At 38.9% G+C, this 19,561-nt stretch overlaps 1 protein-coding gene across 1 annotated transcript; it reads right to left on the reverse strand.

Annotated features, from left to right (window-relative positions):
- Positions 1-467: 467 nt before the first annotated feature.
- Positions 468-17,451, reverse strand: LOC100889470. Its single transcript, XM_011663350.2, has 9 exons — positions 17,131-17,451; positions 10,367-10,443; positions 8,767-8,906; positions 8,161-8,257; positions 7,347-7,655; positions 6,572-6,702; positions 4,748-5,287; positions 4,076-4,210; positions 468-2,321 (listed from the first exon to the last, which is right to left on the reverse strand). Exons 1-9 carry the CDS (start codon positions 17,370-17,372, stop codon positions 1,944-1,946), a joined length of 2,049 nt encoding a protein of 682 aa, XP_011661652.2. The 5' UTR covers positions 17,373-17,451; the 3' UTR covers positions 468-1,943.
- Positions 17,452-19,561: the final 2,110 nt, after the last annotated feature.

Below are 19,561 nucleotides of genomic sequence, written 5' to 3' on the forward strand. Positions count from 1 at the left end.
CCGTAACCATTCATTACTTTTTCATCTACATCTACATGTAAATTCAGAGTGCAATCAACTTATAGTACTTTCAGGAGTTGTCTCTGAGCTGAAACATTTAAACACACATAGTTCAATATCATTTCATGCTGTAAACATACTGTACTGTAAATACCTTTTACAAAAAAATATATATTTAGAAAAACTGAAAAAGAAAACGTCTTACATACATAAAGAAAATATCTTTTGCATAGTAAGATAGCACACACGGTTGTTCGGTTATATGATCAAATAATATTTAAGCATTAACACACAGGCAGTTGGAATCACACACTTTTGAATGGGAGATGGCAATGTAAACAAAAATCATAACTTTGAATACTGGTGTTCAATGCAGGTATCAAACTGAAAGGGTAATCTTACAAAGTCTTGTAATAACACATTCCTCTAAATGAGATACAATGCCCCCCCCCCCCCCCCCCCCCCCCTCTGCAAACAAAAATGTTGTGAATAGATACAATTTAAATGTTTGTGTTTCATACCGGTAATAAACTACGAGGGCACACTTAAGTTTATGTACCGACAAAAAATTAAAAAAATAAATAAAAATAAATTGATATAGAACAGTTCTGTAACAAGCAAAAATTATAAGAAAAGCCATGAATGTTGAAACTACAAATCATACATTATCAAAAATGATTTATGAGATAGCATAAGTGCCTGGATAGCATTGTGGATGTACACACAACCGTAAATAATGGACCCTGGCCCTACTCTTGGTGTCAAGTATGATATACATGTAAATTCATACCACTTAGCGGGCTAGTAATACGTGAACAGCATATTGTCAGACCAGTCTAAAGCAAAATACATGTATAGCTTTTTCAGAAATGAAATTGAGATGACAAGAAATAAACAAAGGCAAGAAAGTATCTTCACTAAAATTTACTGCAGCAAAGGCGAACACTATTTGGCAATTATAGTGCTTGTAGTGCCATCATAAACAAAATAAACATGAAAATAAATATTTGATGAGTACTATACTGACGTGAGTTTAAGTATATTATATTTCACATTTCTGAATCTTATCACACAGACCTAGGGAAGACATGTAGGATCTTTGTTGTGCGCAGTCGCTGTTCATTCACAGGTTGTAAAAAAACCGCTGCGGTTTACGACTTCATATCTGAGCGAGACCCTAGTGCAATGTGGCTATTCACTTTCATAAAGTGACCTCCTGAGGATCATTCATGAAATCAACCATGGTTGAAATAATCCTCATATTAATATCTTAACACCTACATGAAAGGCACATCGGCATTGGTCAATGGCTACATTTTGAGGGTCACAAGTAACTACCAGAAAGATTGTGAGATCAAAGAGATCAAGAACCACTTCACTAATGATCTACTCATATATGAATTACAAAACAGCCTCACTAGATATCAAATTGCTGGTGAATGTCTGCACCATTTTAATAGTAAGCCAAAACTGGAACATTTTTCTGTGTTGGTGCAACTGAAATTCTAAGGTAATCAAAAGCTTTGTTCACTTTTCCTTCTCAACAGAATGTTTGTAAGCGCTTTGCAGATCATGACTCAAAACAATTTCCCTTCAAATGTCAAATATTATGTGAATCTGTTAGGAAGACATAATGGAACATGTAGGTAGACCCAATAACGACATATATTGCTGCAATGATGAGCTTGAATCAGATATCCATGTAGACTACATCTCCCTGTCAATTACTCCCATACCCATCAAGCATCTGCATGACGTGATGAAAGACATCCCTGGAAGACACTGTTATCTGATGGTACCTATAGAAGACATCCCTGGAAGACACTGGTATATGATGGTACCTATTGAAGACATCCCTGGAAGACACTGTTATTCGATGGTACCTATGGTACATGACAATACCTTGCTTGTGGGTACCCAGGATATGGAATCTTCAATCCCTTTTAACTCCAATCATGCTTCGCTCTCCAACCAGGAGAGAAACTCCTTCCAGAGGGCACATTCGCAAGATTTGCCTGCTCGACTAAACCTACTCCGCGTCCACCCACTCTGGGATCTGTAGGTTTGTAGGTTACAGTGAGGGGGATATAACCTTGACGGGATTGTGCCTGGATGTCAGCTGCCGGACCGGGTGCCCCAGTGGTGATGCCTTTCTCAATGACCTCCTTGAAGACCTCTCTGAAAGTGAGGGTCTCGGGCTGTTGAGCAGGTGCCGAGGACATATTATCGGAGACACCCTCAAGGCTCTTATGGGCAAACCCATTGTTGTTGACATCAGGTGGTGGTGTCAATGAAGGCTTCCTTGGGCTGGTTTCTTGGGCCTGTATAATGAAAATGACCATTACATTAAGAACACAATCATTTCTAGAGATTCCATGCAGGTTATAGATCTTTTCATGATACTACTGTAATCACTGTGAGTTACCACTTTCTCATGAGGTCTTCAACATGTTTTGCTTAACCTTTACTGAACTGGGCTATTTTCAGCACCTCGTGACTGGGGGGGGGGGGGGGCCCCCCCTCCTATGATCTCGGCCGTCGAAAGTCAGATGAACGCGAAAATGTGCATGTTTGTAGATATTTACGTAAGGGACAAGATGGCATAATTATTTTTTTTCCTAATATGCACATTTTTGTTGTTTTGCCTAATTAAAGATAAACTTTAGTACTGGTAATGCGATTGCATTGTGAAAGAAAAGGTGTGGAAAGGATCAGAAACAGTTGATCATGTAGCATGTCAGTATTGGTGTGCACTGCAAAGTTCTGGAGTCATCAAAATCATAATAAATTTGACCGAGTCTTGGTAAAGTAACAAGCACTCACATAGAAAGCTATATATGGGACAACACACATGGTGTCGGGGCTAGTACTACCTTGATTTCCTTGTCTTTCTATGCTCATTACTCAGCCAGTATACATTTTCTTCCAAAATTGTTTGGCACATGTCATTTATTTGTAATCTTGAACATTCAGTGTAAGTTTCGTTTGATTCTGTGAGAATTCATTTTTTTTTTTTACCAGTACTGGAGTTTATCTTTAATTATGCAAAATGCTAATTTTATGCATTTTACAGAAAACTCTACATATTTGTCTGTAGACTTGTGAAGAATGTTGAAAATGTATTGAATAAATGTTTCCTTCATCTCAAATTCATGAGGTAACATTATTTTTATGATATTTGAAAATGCATAGCTTAATTTGCATAAATTTGCATAAATTATAGCATATTTTTTATGACATGCGCATACTAATTGTTATGTAACACTTTACAGGTATATCTGATTTTGACGAAAATGGTATCAAAATGTGCGTAAGACTTGAGGGAAAAAAGTCATGAAACGACAATTTAAAATTCCAAGTGGTTGCGGCGCCCCCCCCCCCAGTACAGTAAGGGTTAAGGAAAACAGCCTACATTGCAAAGGGAATTGTAATGCCTCTCTAAAACTTTTTGATGAATCGCATTGTTTTGACCATGCAAAATAATGAAAACAAATCTTGAAATCAATAGACTAAAGGGACAATTTTATAATCTGATTAATTTAATATTTCCATCTTAACCCTATCTAGCCCGGGGGGGGGGGGGGGTTAGAACCCCCTTCTACATTTTTTCGCGATAATTTTTTAACGTCAAAGAATCTTCCGCTGAAATTTTATGACTTTTTTTCTTTTTAGTCTTGCGCATCTTTTGAAATAATTTTTTTCGAAAATCGGACCTACCGTTACAAAGTCACATGACCTTTTGTCTTTGCATGTCAGCCCGAAAATTTTTCAATTTCGTGATTTGTGTACAAAACCATAAATATGCAAATGAGTGAATTTTCCAAAAAATGGAAATTACCATAGTATTCTATACACTTCACTTGACATGCATGCAAATTTACGCGGCGATCAGCTGTGAAACGGCAGAGATCTTAAAACCCGGTCTGAAATAGCCCAGTTAAAGTCATCGTTCTCTCCTGAATATGGCACACTTAAAATGTTCTATGTGTATATGTTGTAGTGAACAACAATAATTCTAAAGCTTCAACAGGCAACTAAGAACATCATCTAAAATAAAACAGAAAAAGCCCCTTACCCCTTTTCCAAGAATCTGACGTGGCGTGAGGAGGACATGGCTTGAAGCAGGTGCTTGTTCCCATGAAGACCGATCTGTTTGGGATTCATCATCCTTCTTATCACCTGGCAGTTCAAATCTGACCTTCACAGTGCCCTTTATTGCAAAAATTAAATTAATTTTCAAAGTAATTTTGCCAAGTGAAATTGTATTCATATGTACTGCAGAGTTGCAGAAGTTATTGAGTGAAATAGTGTACAACCTTGTACATATTTTAACTTGAATGACACATCACATTAAAGCCATACCAGCAACATAAAGAGCAACCAGTTTAGGTGAAATATGTAGCATGATACGAGTCACTAGTTCTTAATCTTTGTGGAAGCACAACACCCTTCAACAGTGTAAAACAGAAGACAAAATTTCCCAATATTTAATCATATAGATTTAGCTGCATAGACTTTAAATAGGTTTTTTGTTGTTGAATTATTACCCTTTGTGAGTTGGTGAAAACCCAAAATTACTCCAAGGGGATCACAACTAATAAAAGCTATGACAATGGCTCTGAATAGGGTTGTTCAAACTAGAACCTTTCACAAGCTACTTTAAAGTGATGTCAATTATTGAGGTTTTTTAATCGTTCTTATCCTGAAAGTTAAGAATCGCTGAAAGAATTCTGAGGACAAGGTTTACCTCTTGATTACTGGCACTTGGTGAACTTGGTGAACTTGGTCTGCGCCAATCTTTGGGGGATTGAGGTCTCAAGGATACCTCCTCCCCTCTTCCTGATGAGGGGTCTTGTTCCCCTTTGTTCTTTCTAGCTCCAGCCCTCCGCCAATCATCTGGAGAAGATGATCTCATGGATGCCTCCGGACCTCCTCCTTGGGCATCTCCTTTGTTGATGTTCCTCCCAGCTCCTTGCAGAGTTGCAGAATTCAGAGAGTCTATCTTCTCCTCTCTTGCTCTGTACCTTGCTCCTTCTGCGCCTTGCATCAATCCCTCCCCTCCTCCTCCTGGGACATCAAGGCGGCTCCTGGCTCCTGCACCCTGGGGCCAGCTCAAGGTCCTCTGTCGGGTATCACCACCACCAGACGCTGCTGGGTCTGGGGCAGTTCTGCAGCTGGAGTGTCTACCTCTCAAGTTTGGGTCTGTCTGTAGGTATTTGGACAGCAGAAGAACATCATCCCTTGATCCTTGCTGAAATAGCACTCTGGGATCAGAAAAGGCATGTCTCTGAATGAAAAAATAAAAAGATTTTGATTAGGCCAGAACCTTCAAGATTATGTGGATAAATAATAATAAAAGGCATTTCTATAGCGCCCTCTATCTAGATATTCTATTCCAAGTGGTGTCAAATCCTCAATTGCAACATCCCCTGTACTGGAGATTGACCAAGAAGCACTGGTAAGATCGTCCACTGCAACATCCCTTGTACTCAAGATTGACCAAGAAGCACTTACCTGGATGATCATCCATTGCAACATCCCCTGTACTCAAGATTGACCAAGAAGTATTTACCTGGATGATCATCCATTGCAACATCCCCTGTACTCAAGATTGACCAAGAAGCACTTACCTGGATGATCATCCATTGCAACATCCCCTGTACTCAAGATTGACCAAGAAGCACTTACCTGGATGGTCCTCCATTGCAACATCCCCTGTACTCGAGATTGACCAAGAAGCACTTACCTGGATGATCCTCCATTGCAACATCCCCTGTACTGGAGATTGACCAAGAAGCACTTACCTGGATGATCATCCATTGCAACATCCCCTGTACTCAGATTGACCAAGAAGCACTTACCTGGATGATCATCCATTGCAACATCCCTTGTACTCAAGATTGACCAAGAAGCACTTACCTGGATGATCATCCATTGCAACATCCCCTGTACTCAAGATTGACCAAGAAGCACTTACCTGGATGATCATCCATTGCAACATCCCCTGTACTCAGATTGACCAAGAAGCACTTACCTGGATGATCATCCATTGCAACATCCCTTGTACTCAAGATTGACCAAGAAGCACTTACCTGGATGATCATCCATTGCAACATCCCCTGTACTCAAGATTGACCAAGAAGCACTGGTCAGATCATCCATTGCAACATCCCCTGTACTCAAGATTGACCAAGAAGCACTGGTCAGATCATCCATTGCAACATCCCCTGTACACAAGATTGACCAAGAAGCACTGGTCAAATCGTCCATTGCAACATCCCCTGTACTGAAGATTGACCAAGAAGCACTTGTCAAATCAGCCATTGCTACATCCCCTGTACACGAGATTGACCAAGAAGCACTGGTTAAATCAGCCATTGCAACATCCACTGTACACGAGATTGACCAAGAAGCACTGGTTAAATCGTCCATTGCAACATACCTGTACACAAGATTGACTGGTCAAATCATCCATTGCAACATCCCCTGTACACAAGATTGACCAAGAAGCACTGGTCAAATCATCCATTGCAACATCCCCTGTACACAAGATTGACTAAGAAGCACTTACCTGGATGATAAAGGCCACGTCGCTGTGTGAGATGGTATGCTTCAGGACTGAAGGCATTTCTTTAGAGAAAGGTGACTCCCACAGGTTAAGCAGGAAAGACCGGGTATAGCGCACTGGTTTGCCATCATTCACTGTTAGGATGTTCAAAAGAAACATGTCTGAATCCTTTTAGGCAATATTTGTTTAACATGTACTGTACATTCAGGTTGTGATTTAAAAAAAGTTATCATTCGTTTGTTATTGTTATAGTTTTAAACATATGCTACTGTTAAAAACGTTTGTTGTTCACAGAAACATGCTTTCACTGCAATGGATGCAATAATGTTAAGAAAATGGGTATACAAATCCATTTGTGCCAGTTTTCAACTAACACATTTCAACTGACAAAATTAGGATTGAATCAGAGTATTATTTACAGTAGAAATAGTACAATTTCACATGTTACACTGATGTCATTAAACCATATATGCTTTAAAGAGGCATATTTCTCACAACATGAGAAAAAAACCATGACAATTTTAGATAAATCTAAGTAACCTTTTCCTAACGGCACATAAGAAACTTCTTTTGTGCCACTAGGTTTTTGAGTAATTGAAAAAATGTACTTTCAAAGGTTGGATATGCACTTGAGCGAATTGTCGCAGTAGTGCATGAGAATACCCTGTACAATGGAGGAACCAGTTTCTGTTTCGGGAAGAGATGTGTAGCCCATTTGAGTGCAAACAGTATGTTCAACACTCCTTTTCTGCCCATATTATGAAAAGCGTTCACCTACCTCTCCTCCTATAGCTATCAGGTAGCTTGGCCGACAGCAGCCTGGACAGCTCAGCATCTAATTCTGAGGTAGATTCCAATGTCATCCACTCATCCATGTCATGCTCTGGCATGATGAACTCCTCCGAGCTATCAGACTCGTAGGTCATTTCCGACGTCGTCAGCCACTGGTCATCGTCTTCCTGTTCATCGTCAGTGTCGTCGGGAAACGGGATGGACTTTGCCACATGAGTCATTGCCTCCATGTCTGGGCTGGGCGGGGCGACTTGGAGAGGAGGTAGGGGGATGGGGGAGTAGCGCCCTGCAACTCCTGGAAAAGAAATCATAAAAGAATGATACGACTCATTACATAATATCTTGATTGGTCTTGTTTCAGATTTTCTATGGTTCATATGGAAAAAATGCAAAACAATTACACAACGCCATATATATGTACAAGTGCACCGACATCCCATCGAAATGCATTAGTACAGATTAGCCGGCATTTCAATGGGATGCTGGCAAATTTTTACTTGTGATGGTTTTATACAAATAATACACAGCAGTGAGGGCATTAGTAAGAATTACCCACACAAGGTATTAATGCCCGAACAAAATGAGGTGTATTATTTTTTTTATAAGATGATGTTTTATTTGTTTTATAACATGATGTTACTAATGAACGGTCATTAGTAGAATTACGTGTTAAGCAAAAATAAATGCCTGGTTACGTGTATGCTTTCAACCAATCATTTGATTAGGATCTGCTTCATCATCTTATAAAATAAAATAACGCCCTGGTTATCAAGAACCAACAGCACTAAAAAAAACCTCACCTTGTTGGAGTGGCCTTTGGCTCTGGATGACCATCCTGTCATGAGGATGAGTAACTTCAGGAGACTTTAAGGGAGAAGGCAAGTCTCGTGGTTGAGCCTTTAATGAGAAGAAAAAAGTATAGCATCACCTTATTCATGGAAATTAGTTGTAGGATTTTTTGTTTTCAAAGTTAATATTTAAAAAACACACACACATGGTACTACATTTATCACTTTCCATAGAACCTTATCTAATACTGAGTTGAAGGCACATTGGACAGTTGAAGGCAATTAAGTCATGATATTCTTTGATTATCTTGATATCTCAAACACTTGGGGAACAGATTTCATTAAAGTGGTTCTCAATCTTGAAATTAAGGCCCCTAAGTCTGAATTGGAGTCATAGTTGGGTCTTTATATTACATAACACATGCAACATCAACTTACTGGAACCTTTTGAAAAACATCCATATTTACATTGTATTGCATAGTTAAAAAAAGGAAAAAAAATCAACAATAAAATGGATCAAAATGAAATTTTGAGTATGCAATTTTTGGGATAACCACTTCACAATCCGTGCATTATTCCACACAGTATAGAGAGAAGACAGACAGCCTATAACATACCTGTGGAAGCTCTAAAGGGTCATGACCCCATTTCTTGGCCCTGAGTTCCAGAATCTCCAAGAGTCTAGTCCTAGAGAGTTCACTTTTCTCTTGGTCTATGATCAGGGTCCTAATAGTGCAGAACATAGCATCCATGGTATCTACATGATGGGGAAAGAGAATTCCAGCAATTACCATAGCAACTACATCTATGTTGCTAGGAAGCATTGGTGTCACAGGTAGAGGTGTCAACATTGAGTGGTTGAAACACTTAAGGGATAGTGGAGTTCTGTTGCAGAGGGCGCTACACAAAATAATTTTTTGTGAGATAATGAAAAACTGAGTGTCAAATTTGAAAGAACATACAATTTAAATGATAAAATCATCTTTGTTTTATCAAAATCGGTTCAGAGAGGGCTGAAATATCCATAAATATAACAATTTCTAATACTTGTGTACCACCACAAATATTAGATAATTTAAAAAAAACAGTTGAAAAAATGAAATAGCACCTATTACGTCGTATTATAGTCAATGCCGATGTTGGCTTTTTGTTGGCATGTTCTTGTTGGTTATATTACGCAAAACCAGCCGACCCATGTATTGTTATTTTTAATTGAATAATTAATTAACGGTCACCGTATTTTTTTAAAAAGTAGAGCTGAATTGGTATGATCATATTGACTAGCTTTTACATAATTTGGGGTCTAAAATTACCTTCATAGCAATTTTAGGTTCTAAAAGGGCACTAGAAATGTCTTAGATAAGATAAGAATAAGAGCAATAACTGTGCACTTTGAAGGCATTTGCGGTCTGAAAACAGAACTCAACTATCCCATTAAAAAGTGTCATAATCAAGTGGTTTGAAAACTTAACAGCACATGCAAAGGTTATGGATTTGACCATGCAATAGTGTCCATTGGCAAGGCATTGATTTAACTTTGCCACCCTCCACCCAGGTGTTAATGGGAACTGCTAGGAAGTAATTGCTTGAATACTGTGAGCGTGGAATGGTGGCCCAGCTAGACCAGAGCTGGTAATTCAGGGTGCCTCGAACACTCTGCATGATGGATACCAGTGCAATATTATTACCAATTTACCATCATCAGAAAGAATATATATATATATATATATATATATATATATATGTATATTTTTAGCTTCAACTTTACTTTCAAGAGATAAATTCTCACTCCTGTGACAAATAAAACTTTCTGAAATGTCAGGTGATGTACTTGGTACCATATGAAACCAAGACATCCATAAGTATCCCCCCCCCCCTCAAAAAAAAAAAAAAAACCTTGTTTATGCTTGATAATCGATTGCATCAGAGAATCCAGAATAACTTGGTCTTTCAACTTTTTAAAACAAAGTCTAGTTATGCTGTCCTTGCAACTGACTTGTCTGAAATAAAAACTATATTTATTAAGAGTGGTTTGTAGTGACTGGTTTGAGAATTACTCCCTTTTGAGGAAATGTCTACTTTAAAACGCTCTACAACTTTAATATGCACTTTGATGGATGTCTTGATGTGCCTAAAAGATATTACATGACTAGAAACAAGATTTGCTCTCAGAAACAGTATGTTCTGTATCTGACATAAGATTTAAATTACTCTCACCTTTATACTTGGAGTCCAAGTAATACCCATTGGTCTTCAGGAGATGACACAGCTTACCAACAACTAAGTCAAAGGATCTGTTATTCAAAAGAATGGAGGAAGTCAACATTGTAATTCATAGGCTAACATGGGACACAATCTTGCAAGCTGCTTGGAGAGGAAAAAGGGAAACAAGTTGTCTGCTTTCACTCGAGGAACAGCTGGAAACCATCAGAACTTTCATAACAGCTTAATTCTTCACTAAATCTGAAAATATATGTAGGCATATAAAAGTGATTACCGGTAGATTTTATCAGAAAATGTGTTGACAGCTTGGAAAAAAGATGTACTGGTACATTTATATTTGTCTGTGATATATCAGGAGTTGTTTTCGATAATTGTCCACAATGGGAATAGGTGTTCCTTTTCATTTGTTGAGCCATAACAATTCTAGGCAGTTAGAAAACATTGTTTACATTCTTCTAGTCAAAACAAAAGTATCATAATAATTCTAATAGTCTGTTTCACAGATGAGTTTTCCAGGAGTAATCAGAATTACTGATAATTGTTATCTCTCAACACAAGATAATTATGTCAAAGAGACAGAGGCACAACAGGTAACAAACAATAGAACCACTGTGAGTCAAGTATACTGCATGCCATGTTTATTATTATGAAGCGTAGCCTGAATTTAGCTTCAATAAATCAATAGTGGGAATGTAAAATGCACTTAGAGCAGAGGTCAATAAACTGTAAATAGTGTATGGTCAAGAAGAGAAGAAGAGGAGAAAAATCAGAAAATGTGAAGTGAGATGATGAACATGAGGAAAAAAGGGGTGGTGGAGGAGGGGGAGGGTGGTGGAGGAGGGGGAGGGTGGTGGAGAGAGAGGAGGGAGAGAGAGGAGGGAGAGAGAGGAGGGAGAGAGAGGAGGGGGAGGTTGGTAGAGAGAGGGGGAGGGAGAGAGAGGAGGGAGAGAGAGGAGGAGGGACAGAGAGGAGGAGGGAGAGAGAGGAGGGGGAGGGTGGTGGAGAGAGGGGGAGGGAGAGAGAGGAGGGGGAGAGAGGAGGAGGGAGAGAGAGGAGGAGGGAGAGAGAGGAGGAGGGAGGGTGGTGGAGAGAGGGGGAGGGAGAGAGAGGAGGGAGAGAGAGAGGAGAGAGAGGAGGAGGGAGAGAGAGGAGGAGGGAGAGAGAGGAGGGGGAGGGTGGTGGAGAGAGGGGGAGGGAGAGAGAGGAGGGGGAGAGAGGAGGAGGGAGAGAGAGGAGGAGGGAGAGAGAGGAGGAGGGAGGGTGGTGGAGAGAGGGGGAGGGAGAGAGAGGAGGGAGAGAGAGGAGAGAGAGGAGGGAGAGAGAGGAGGAGGGAGAGAGAGGAGGAGGGAGGGTGGTGGAGAGAGAGGAGAGAGACGGAGGGAGGGAGAGAGAAGGAGGAGGGAGAGAGAGGAGGGAGAGAGAGGAGGGAGAGAGAGGAGAGAGAGGAGGGAGAGAGAGGAGGAGGGAGAGAGAGGAGGAGGGAGAGAGAGGAGGGAGAGAGAGAGGGAGAGAGAGGAGGGAGAGAGAGGAGGGAGAGAGAGAGAGGAGGAGGGAGAGAGAGGAGGAGAGAGAGGAGGGAGAGAGAGAGGAGGAGGGAGAGAGAGAGGAGGGAGAGAGAGAGGCGAGAGAGAGGGGAAGGAGAGAGTTGATGATGATGGCTACTAGTGTAACGCTAGTGTCTGCCTCTGATGGGCGCTCATGGTGCTTGCTCTACAATTTCTCACAAATTCAACCTTCTGGGTCATTATTTCAAATTCAGATTATTTCATATTAATTAGTATTTGTTGGTATAATACTTGAGATGATGTTGAGTTTTGAGGGCTGACAAGGATGTTGACATACATTGTAGACTTAATCATGGTGCTCCTGATAGATTGTGGAAGGTTATTCCACAGTCTAGGTTGAGAGAAAGTAGATGGCTTTGTCACCCCAAGTTGGGCTACTGATCTCAGACTGCGCACTGGTAGATGCAACATCAGGAGCTGTGAGATACATGTAGGGTGGGTTCTGAGTACTTTAAACATTAAACTCAAAGTTTGAATATCAATCCTCTAATTGATGGGCAGCAAGTGAAGATCCTGTAGAATTGGACCAATGTGAACTTTTGTCTTTTGTAAATCAAGATACGAGCCTTGCACCCAAATTTTGCAGTAGCTGTAGTCTGTGAATTTGATGAGTCGATGACTCAACCAAAACAGAATTGTGTTGCACATGGTCCAATTTATTTCAAACTTTTTGCAATTCTGTTTCGCTTATTTCTCTGCTTTCATACAAATGAGCTTATTACAGGAGTCTGATTGCCCTATAACAACTCCCACTTAACATCCATACAAATACATCATCTTCTTTTGATCAGTCATTTTGGTTTGGTCACAAACTTAACGTCACAAACATATTAAATAGAATCTTAATGAAAAAACTAGAAATGCAATCGTGTCAGAACGATGTGCGTGCAATGACGCCGTGTTTCTACGTGTCAAACGAAAGAGCTTCTCTCGGACTATCCAGAGCAATTTGCACGAAGTCTGTAGCTTCTGTGATATTGGAGATAGGTAGGGCGAAAGAAAGGCATCAACAGTGACCTTGATGGGATGGTACTATGCCTACGAAGTTTGAAAGAAATTGGGATAGGGGAAAGAACCTAGAAAGGGCTCGCAAGCACTGCGTGCACAAACCAATGGGATTTGGTGCATGTTTGACATTGCAATCAAGTTCGTTCTGGGGGCCAAAAGCGTGAACCCGATATGCCCCATAGACAATGCGTGTAATGAATGGGCGGAAAACGTGCAGGATCTGTATTATGGCCGGAGTTAAATTGTTTTTTCTCTCTCTCTTTACGTCTCTTTATGGGCCGTATTTGGTATCATTAGAAAGAGAATTTCATGGTTGTTATTGTAAACCACTCTCTTTTTTTCTATGATAATCCTATCGAAACACGTGATGTAAAATAAATGTATAGGACAAAATGGCGTCTTAAATGGCCCCCTTGACCAATTTCAAAAATCCGGCCAAGAGGTGCCCTGCGTATTGGAACTCGGCATGTCACTGCAAATTTTCAAGGAAAAAAAAGGACGTTTAAGGGGCGAAAAGCAGTCTGAAAAAATGACGTCATAGCCGATACGTGTTAGATTCGGGCGGAAACTCGGCGGAATTCGTGTAGTGACCTTTGTTCAAATACGATTTACTCACAATTTTCTGTGTGAACATATAGTATACTTGGTATCATTCGAAAGGGCACTTCATTGCGGTCAGTTTGACACCATTGTTATCTGCGCGCAATGTATTGCACGCATTAAACGCGCTATTACGTAATGCATAGTAAATTCATCATTTTGGGCGATAACTTTGCGCTGACATATTCGAATTTTACCAAACTTGGCAAACAGTTGTCACGTATATGGATACATATATCCGCCAAGTTTCACTGATATAGGTATAAAGATCGCCATTTTAGAGCAAGTTGAAGTTATTTTCGAATTTTCTCGAAAATGGCAATTTTGGAGGGCATTTTTCTCAAATTTGGTCAGTGTTAGGGTATATAATTTTGTATATGGCTGGAAAGGGCATATCTTCAAGTATCTAAATCCAAAAAAGGGTACGGGTTTGCCAAGCCATTATGGAGATACGGCCACAGAGAGAAAGCCAATTCCCAGAACTTTAGAGGGCGCTATTTATGTTGTGCAAAGCCATTGGAGCGTAAAATTTGGCATGGCTATGTGCAATTATGAGATAAAGATAATGTGAGATTAAAACACAAAACGGAATTTATATGAGAAAGTTATGGCAGTTTTAGATTTTTAGGGGTCCATTTTTCAAGAATTTGAGAGATTTTTGACGGAGTCAGTTTCAGATTTGAATTTTGAGTACGAAGATGGCTTTTTGAAGGTCAGGTCATACGTCGCAGATGAAAGAACATCTATTAGACTATCTAGAGGAATTTGTTAGAAGTTTGTAGGATCTAGGATAGTGGAGATAGGAAGGAAGACAGAAAGGCCTTAAAATGGACCAAAAACGAATAAAATGGCGCCTGGACGGTTATGCATGAGTGATTTCGAAAATCAAAGAATGTAGTGACCTTGATGAGATGTTAGAGACCATGCCTATGAAATTTGAAAGAAAAAGGACATGAGGAAAGCACCGAACCAGGAATAACAAACACTACGTGCAAAACGAATGTGATTTTCTGACGATAAGGAACAGGAAAAGGAGGAAAAGGAGAATATTAATGGGGCAGAATGTGAACGAAAACAAGGCAATGACGAAGGTCGTCATTGCAAAAAGAGCCTAAAGACTCTACAAGCAAGATGAGCAAACAAAAATCACTCCTCAACTTTCCAAACTAGAATTGACTGCAGAGCTCGAACAAATCATAGAGATACTCAATGGAAGGGCTGGCTTGCTACCTGTAAGCCCTTCTTGGTAATGCACACCTTTGTCAAGAGTGTAAATAAGCAGCTTAGCAAAAGGGTCAACACAATGGGATTTGTATGGGGATAATTGCAGAGCTATTCACACCTAGGATTATAAGTTGTAAAGAGGGTTGTCTTTGTGAATGGAGCCTAGTAAATAAACTTGGGGTAATTATCTCCTGTGCTCAAAGAAACACAGGCTGTCTACTGTTCCATGTATCTACTTCTTCCATGATTGTTATCAAAGAAAAAGCTACCACAATTATGAATGCTATACAAAATCTACAGTCTATCAAAAAGAAAATATATACACTGGTATGTAAACAAGCTGTGCAATGAACACATGCTAACTCTATTTGTCAAAAGCCTATTGGATTGCTCATCTTTACAAGATGAAGTGCAGAACAAGAGGACTCTTTTCTCACTACAGGTATGTAACACCTGTTGGTGATAAGAAACATGCCTTTCATTATCATCTACAATTACATCATATTATCACCAGGATGGGCAGATCACACACAGAGATATCAAAATAAATTGTCAAACTTCAAAGTAAAATGTGCGCTCTGGAAAAAGATTCTGAAATAAAAACTAAGTGGAAGTATGTAAAATAACAATGAACAAAAGCCCTGGATGCTGAAAATTCATCTAATTGAAAAAGTCTTTATTCTAACTAAAAGTTTTAATCTATAGGGCTACAAGTTTATAAGCCTCACCAATGTAAAACAGGATAGCATAATCATTCTTTATATTGCTGAGCTTTCATTTCACAATAGAGCAATTGATATCAACAAAACCAAGCAACTAAACTGTTCACACAGCAAACCAGTGCAGTGTTGAGCAGGGGAGGAGGTCCCACATAAATCCTTCTACATCCCATCTATAATGTACTGAAGGTCATTTCAGCTTACATTGCAAGGGTCAGCCGACTCAGCACACTACACAGTAAATGTAGACCTACAGGTAAAGCTAAAAGGTGGTCAACCAAATTAAAGGAATAATTTGTGCTCAAGTAAGTTGTAACAGCGATGTACATGTACATAGACCAATGTTGACTTTCTTTTTTTAATTTCTTGAGCTTGAAGAAATGGCAAGTTTAAATCAAAATGCCATAATTATTGTACTTGTGCTGACAAGAGGATGTCATTGAATTGTTTTTTCCAGCTTTTTCTAATTTGTTTCAACAAAAAAGAAACTCAGAATAAATTTATGATACAAGTCCTGCATCTCATGTTTGCATAATACATGTTTGACAGAAATAATCCAGGTTTCTCTTTCAGTGGGTCATCGAATAATTTGGATAATAGCTAACTCAATATTCTACCTAATTATTTAACTCTAGACTACCTACCAACCAACTGCTAAATTGAAATTATTAATTCGCAAGACTGATTACCAGTACTGAGTAGGTCTACACTTTGAAATTAATTTTTTTTTAAACAAATCAAGTTCTCCAGAGGATCGAGGCAACCAAACTTGGGACTTCAAAAAACACAAGAAAACTATTGGAAACATTTGGAAGCCAAAATCCATCTTTTGGGTCTAATTGCAGAACTACACAATGTCTTAAAGTTCTACGCCAGCACCATTGAGTTTACAATTAGGCCGTTTCTATAGATAATTTGGAGATCCCAAATATGAAATAAACCAGAGAAATTCTACATTGAAAACTACATTTTTGAAGATTTTTTTCATTTCCAAACTATCAAAGTTTGTATGTAATTATGATCTTGTCCATCATTTGGAATTTAATACTCTTTTATCTCAGTGTTCGATTGGAGTTCATTGACAAATAACATTAAGTGTTAATTGGGTATTATTACTAATGCTAGAGCACTTTTTTTAGCCTAGACCTAGATCTATCTAGACATTCTATACTGGGCCTACACAATTTCAATGGTTCCATTGTTTCGACATGATAAATGCCGCAGATTCACCACTTTAAAGTTAGTGGCCTTTATTTATGCATGTTTTATTTGTATATTACCAACTTTTCAAGACATTTCATTGAATAGCTTCTCTGTAGGCAGTGGTACTGGTAGGCTACTGTAGTAAGAATAAATAACGTCAAGCAAAAGTGTCAAGCTATTGACATATTGTTAATAAGTTTATAACGCATCATACAACTTAATAATGCAACTTAATACAAGTAAGCCTACCGGTATCGTACAACACATTAGATACCTACATTGTAGGCATAGACCGAGTGTCTATAGTCTGAGACTGGATGTGCAAAAACATGTGTACAAAATGTCAAACAGTCACAGGCCATCTTCATGTCAGTATGTCAACCGCCACACGAACACCAAACATTCATTCACACCAAACAAGCATGCTCGGCGGCTTTACCTTCCCGATGCCGCATGAAGCTTGCTGTGGTAATTCACCAAGCTTGCAAGGACGGGATCCGCATCTTTCTCCACTATCTTTCCAACATTTTCAAACTTAGGCTCGGGCTTCCGTGACAATTGTTGCGGTTTAATGCATTCAATTTTTCGTAGTGAAGTGTCACGGGAAAACGTGACAGAAATAGCAGCCCGAGGTGGCAATCCTGGTTGAGATGGCATCACAACTCTAGAACGAGACTCCATTTTGGAGATGGGCTACTGCAATGCATGCAAGCGCTACCTTTACATAGAATGTATTCAACCAACATGCACATGTGCTGCATTGCATATAGACCATATAATAGGATCCTAGATCCTCTTACTTGGATTTCGCTGCACACACGTTTCGTTTGCACACGGTACGAACAACGAGCTCTCGAAATATGCAGCAAACTCCGCCCACTTCAAGTGTTTTGATCAAGAATCGCTGTGATTCGTCAAAAGTTCAGAAACACAAAATCATACATTTGTTCAAGTTCAAGTTCAAGTTCAAGTTTATTCAAACCAATCAAACACAACATTTTACAATCAATTGACACAAAAGAAATAAAAAACATGATAGGTTTGGGACCCCGGAGAAGCAGAGCTTGTGATAAGGGGCCCCTTAAAAGGTACATAAACAAAAACAAAATAACAGTATTTAGAATAACCGATGACAAAAACATATTTACAATGATAACTAATGAGTAAATATGGGAACAGAAAAAAAGATAACACACATACACATACACACCCACGCACACACACACAGACACACCCAAATACACACATACACACATGGCTTTCCAGGATTTACTTTAACATATTTTGTAATCTCTCAAAAAGATATTCTCGACATGTATGTTTAAACATAGGTAGTGTTGGACTGGATCTGATGTTTTGTGGCAACTTATTCCATTCTTTGATACAATTAATTACAAAAGAGTTCGAAGCAGTTTGTGTTCTCGCAAACGGCTGATGGATAAGATTTCTGTGACGTGTGTTGTACGAATGGACAGTCGAATTAACAATAAACGCATCTTTTAAAAATGAATTATTTTGAGCAGATTGAGATTTGTACATGAATATCAAACAATTCATGGAGACTAATTCATCAAGAGGCAACATCTGAAGTTGCACAAATAAAGGATTACTTGGACTTCTGTAATTTGAATTTGTAATGAGCCTGATAGCTTTCTTCTGAAGGACTATTAACTTGTTTATATGGCTCCTATACGTATTTCCCCATGCAACATTACAATAAGTTAAGTGAGGCATAATGATAGCATTATAAAGAGTTACTAAAGTTTGCTCTGGTAAAAAAAAGCGTAACTTAAAAATCACACCAACACTCCTCGAGACCTTGGTACAAACATTGCTGAGGTGATCTTTCCAAGTTAAATGATCATCAACTGTAACTCCAAGAAACCTTACATTTTGACTCCGGTTGATCAGATGACCACCTATTGTCAGGGGGTCAATATTATCTGGGATTCTTTTGCCCCTTGATCTAAAAACAACATATTGAGTCTTACTAGCATTTAACAAAAGTTTGTTGCAACAAAACCACTTATAAATATATTGTGAACTTCATTATTTGCAGACAAAATCAGATTATGCATGTCTTTGTGGTGAGAAAGCAAGCAAGTATCATCAGCAAAAAGTGAATAAGTAAACAACTGAGATGAGTTTATAATATCATTAATATAAATCAAGAACAATAAGGGGCCCAGGACTGAGCCTTGGGGTACGCCATATTTTACCTTCCTAGATTGTGATTTAACTCCATTAACCACTACATACTGTAATCGTTTATGTAAGTAATTTTTAAACCATTTCAAAGCTATCCCACGAATGCCATAATGCTCAAGCTTGCTTAATAATATATCATGATCAATAGTGTCGAATGCTTTCGATAAATCCAAAAACACACCAAGACAAAACTTCCCAGCATCAATTGCATTTATAATAGTGTTTACCAAATTCAAGACACCCATACTTGTAGAGCAATTCTTTCGAAAGCCAAATTGTTGTGGGATCAGAATATCATGAAGTCGAAGGAAGTCATCCAACCTTTTATACACTATTTTCTCTAGAGTTTTTGAAAATATGGGTAACAAAGCAATTGGTCTATAATTCTCAATGTTCTTACGATCATTCTTCTTGAATACAGGGATTACTTTAGCTTGCACAGCTGTTTCGGCCGTTCCGTTGAATAGTGCAATTCTGTTCGTCTTTTATATAGACCTATACAAACTTTTGTTGTTTTTGAATATTCTTAGTTATATATTTGGCGACGCTATGAATAACAAATAAAGCTCTCATATATGTAAAAACCGGGTGGTAGCCGTTGCGTTCTCCATCAAGGAATGCTTAGATTTTCATTACAACCCCCTCTTATTGTTATCCGATCT

The sequence above is a fragment of the Strongylocentrotus purpuratus genome, unplaced genomic scaffold (assembly GCF_000002235.5).
Source record: "Strongylocentrotus purpuratus isolate Spur 01 unplaced genomic scaffold, Spur_5.0 spur5_contig_810, whole genome shotgun sequence".
NCBI lineage: Eukaryota > Metazoa > Echinodermata > Echinoidea > Camarodonta > Strongylocentrotidae > Strongylocentrotus > Strongylocentrotus purpuratus.

Excerpts from the sequence above, each read along its gene's own strand:
- LOC100889470 (XM_011663350.2), bottom strand. The coding sequence starts at position 17,372 with ATGGAGTCTCGTTCTAGAGTTGTGATGCCATCTCAACCAGGATTGCCA. Across the intron at positions 10,444-17,130 it reads CTTCATGCGGCATCGGGAAG|ATCCTTTGACTTAGTTGTTG; the intron begins GTAAAGCCGCCG and ends TTTGAATAACAG. Across the intron at positions 2,322-4,075 it reads GTCAGATTCTTGGAAAAGGG|GCCCAAGAAACCAGCCCAAG; the intron begins GTAAGGGGCTTT and ends TTCATTATACAG.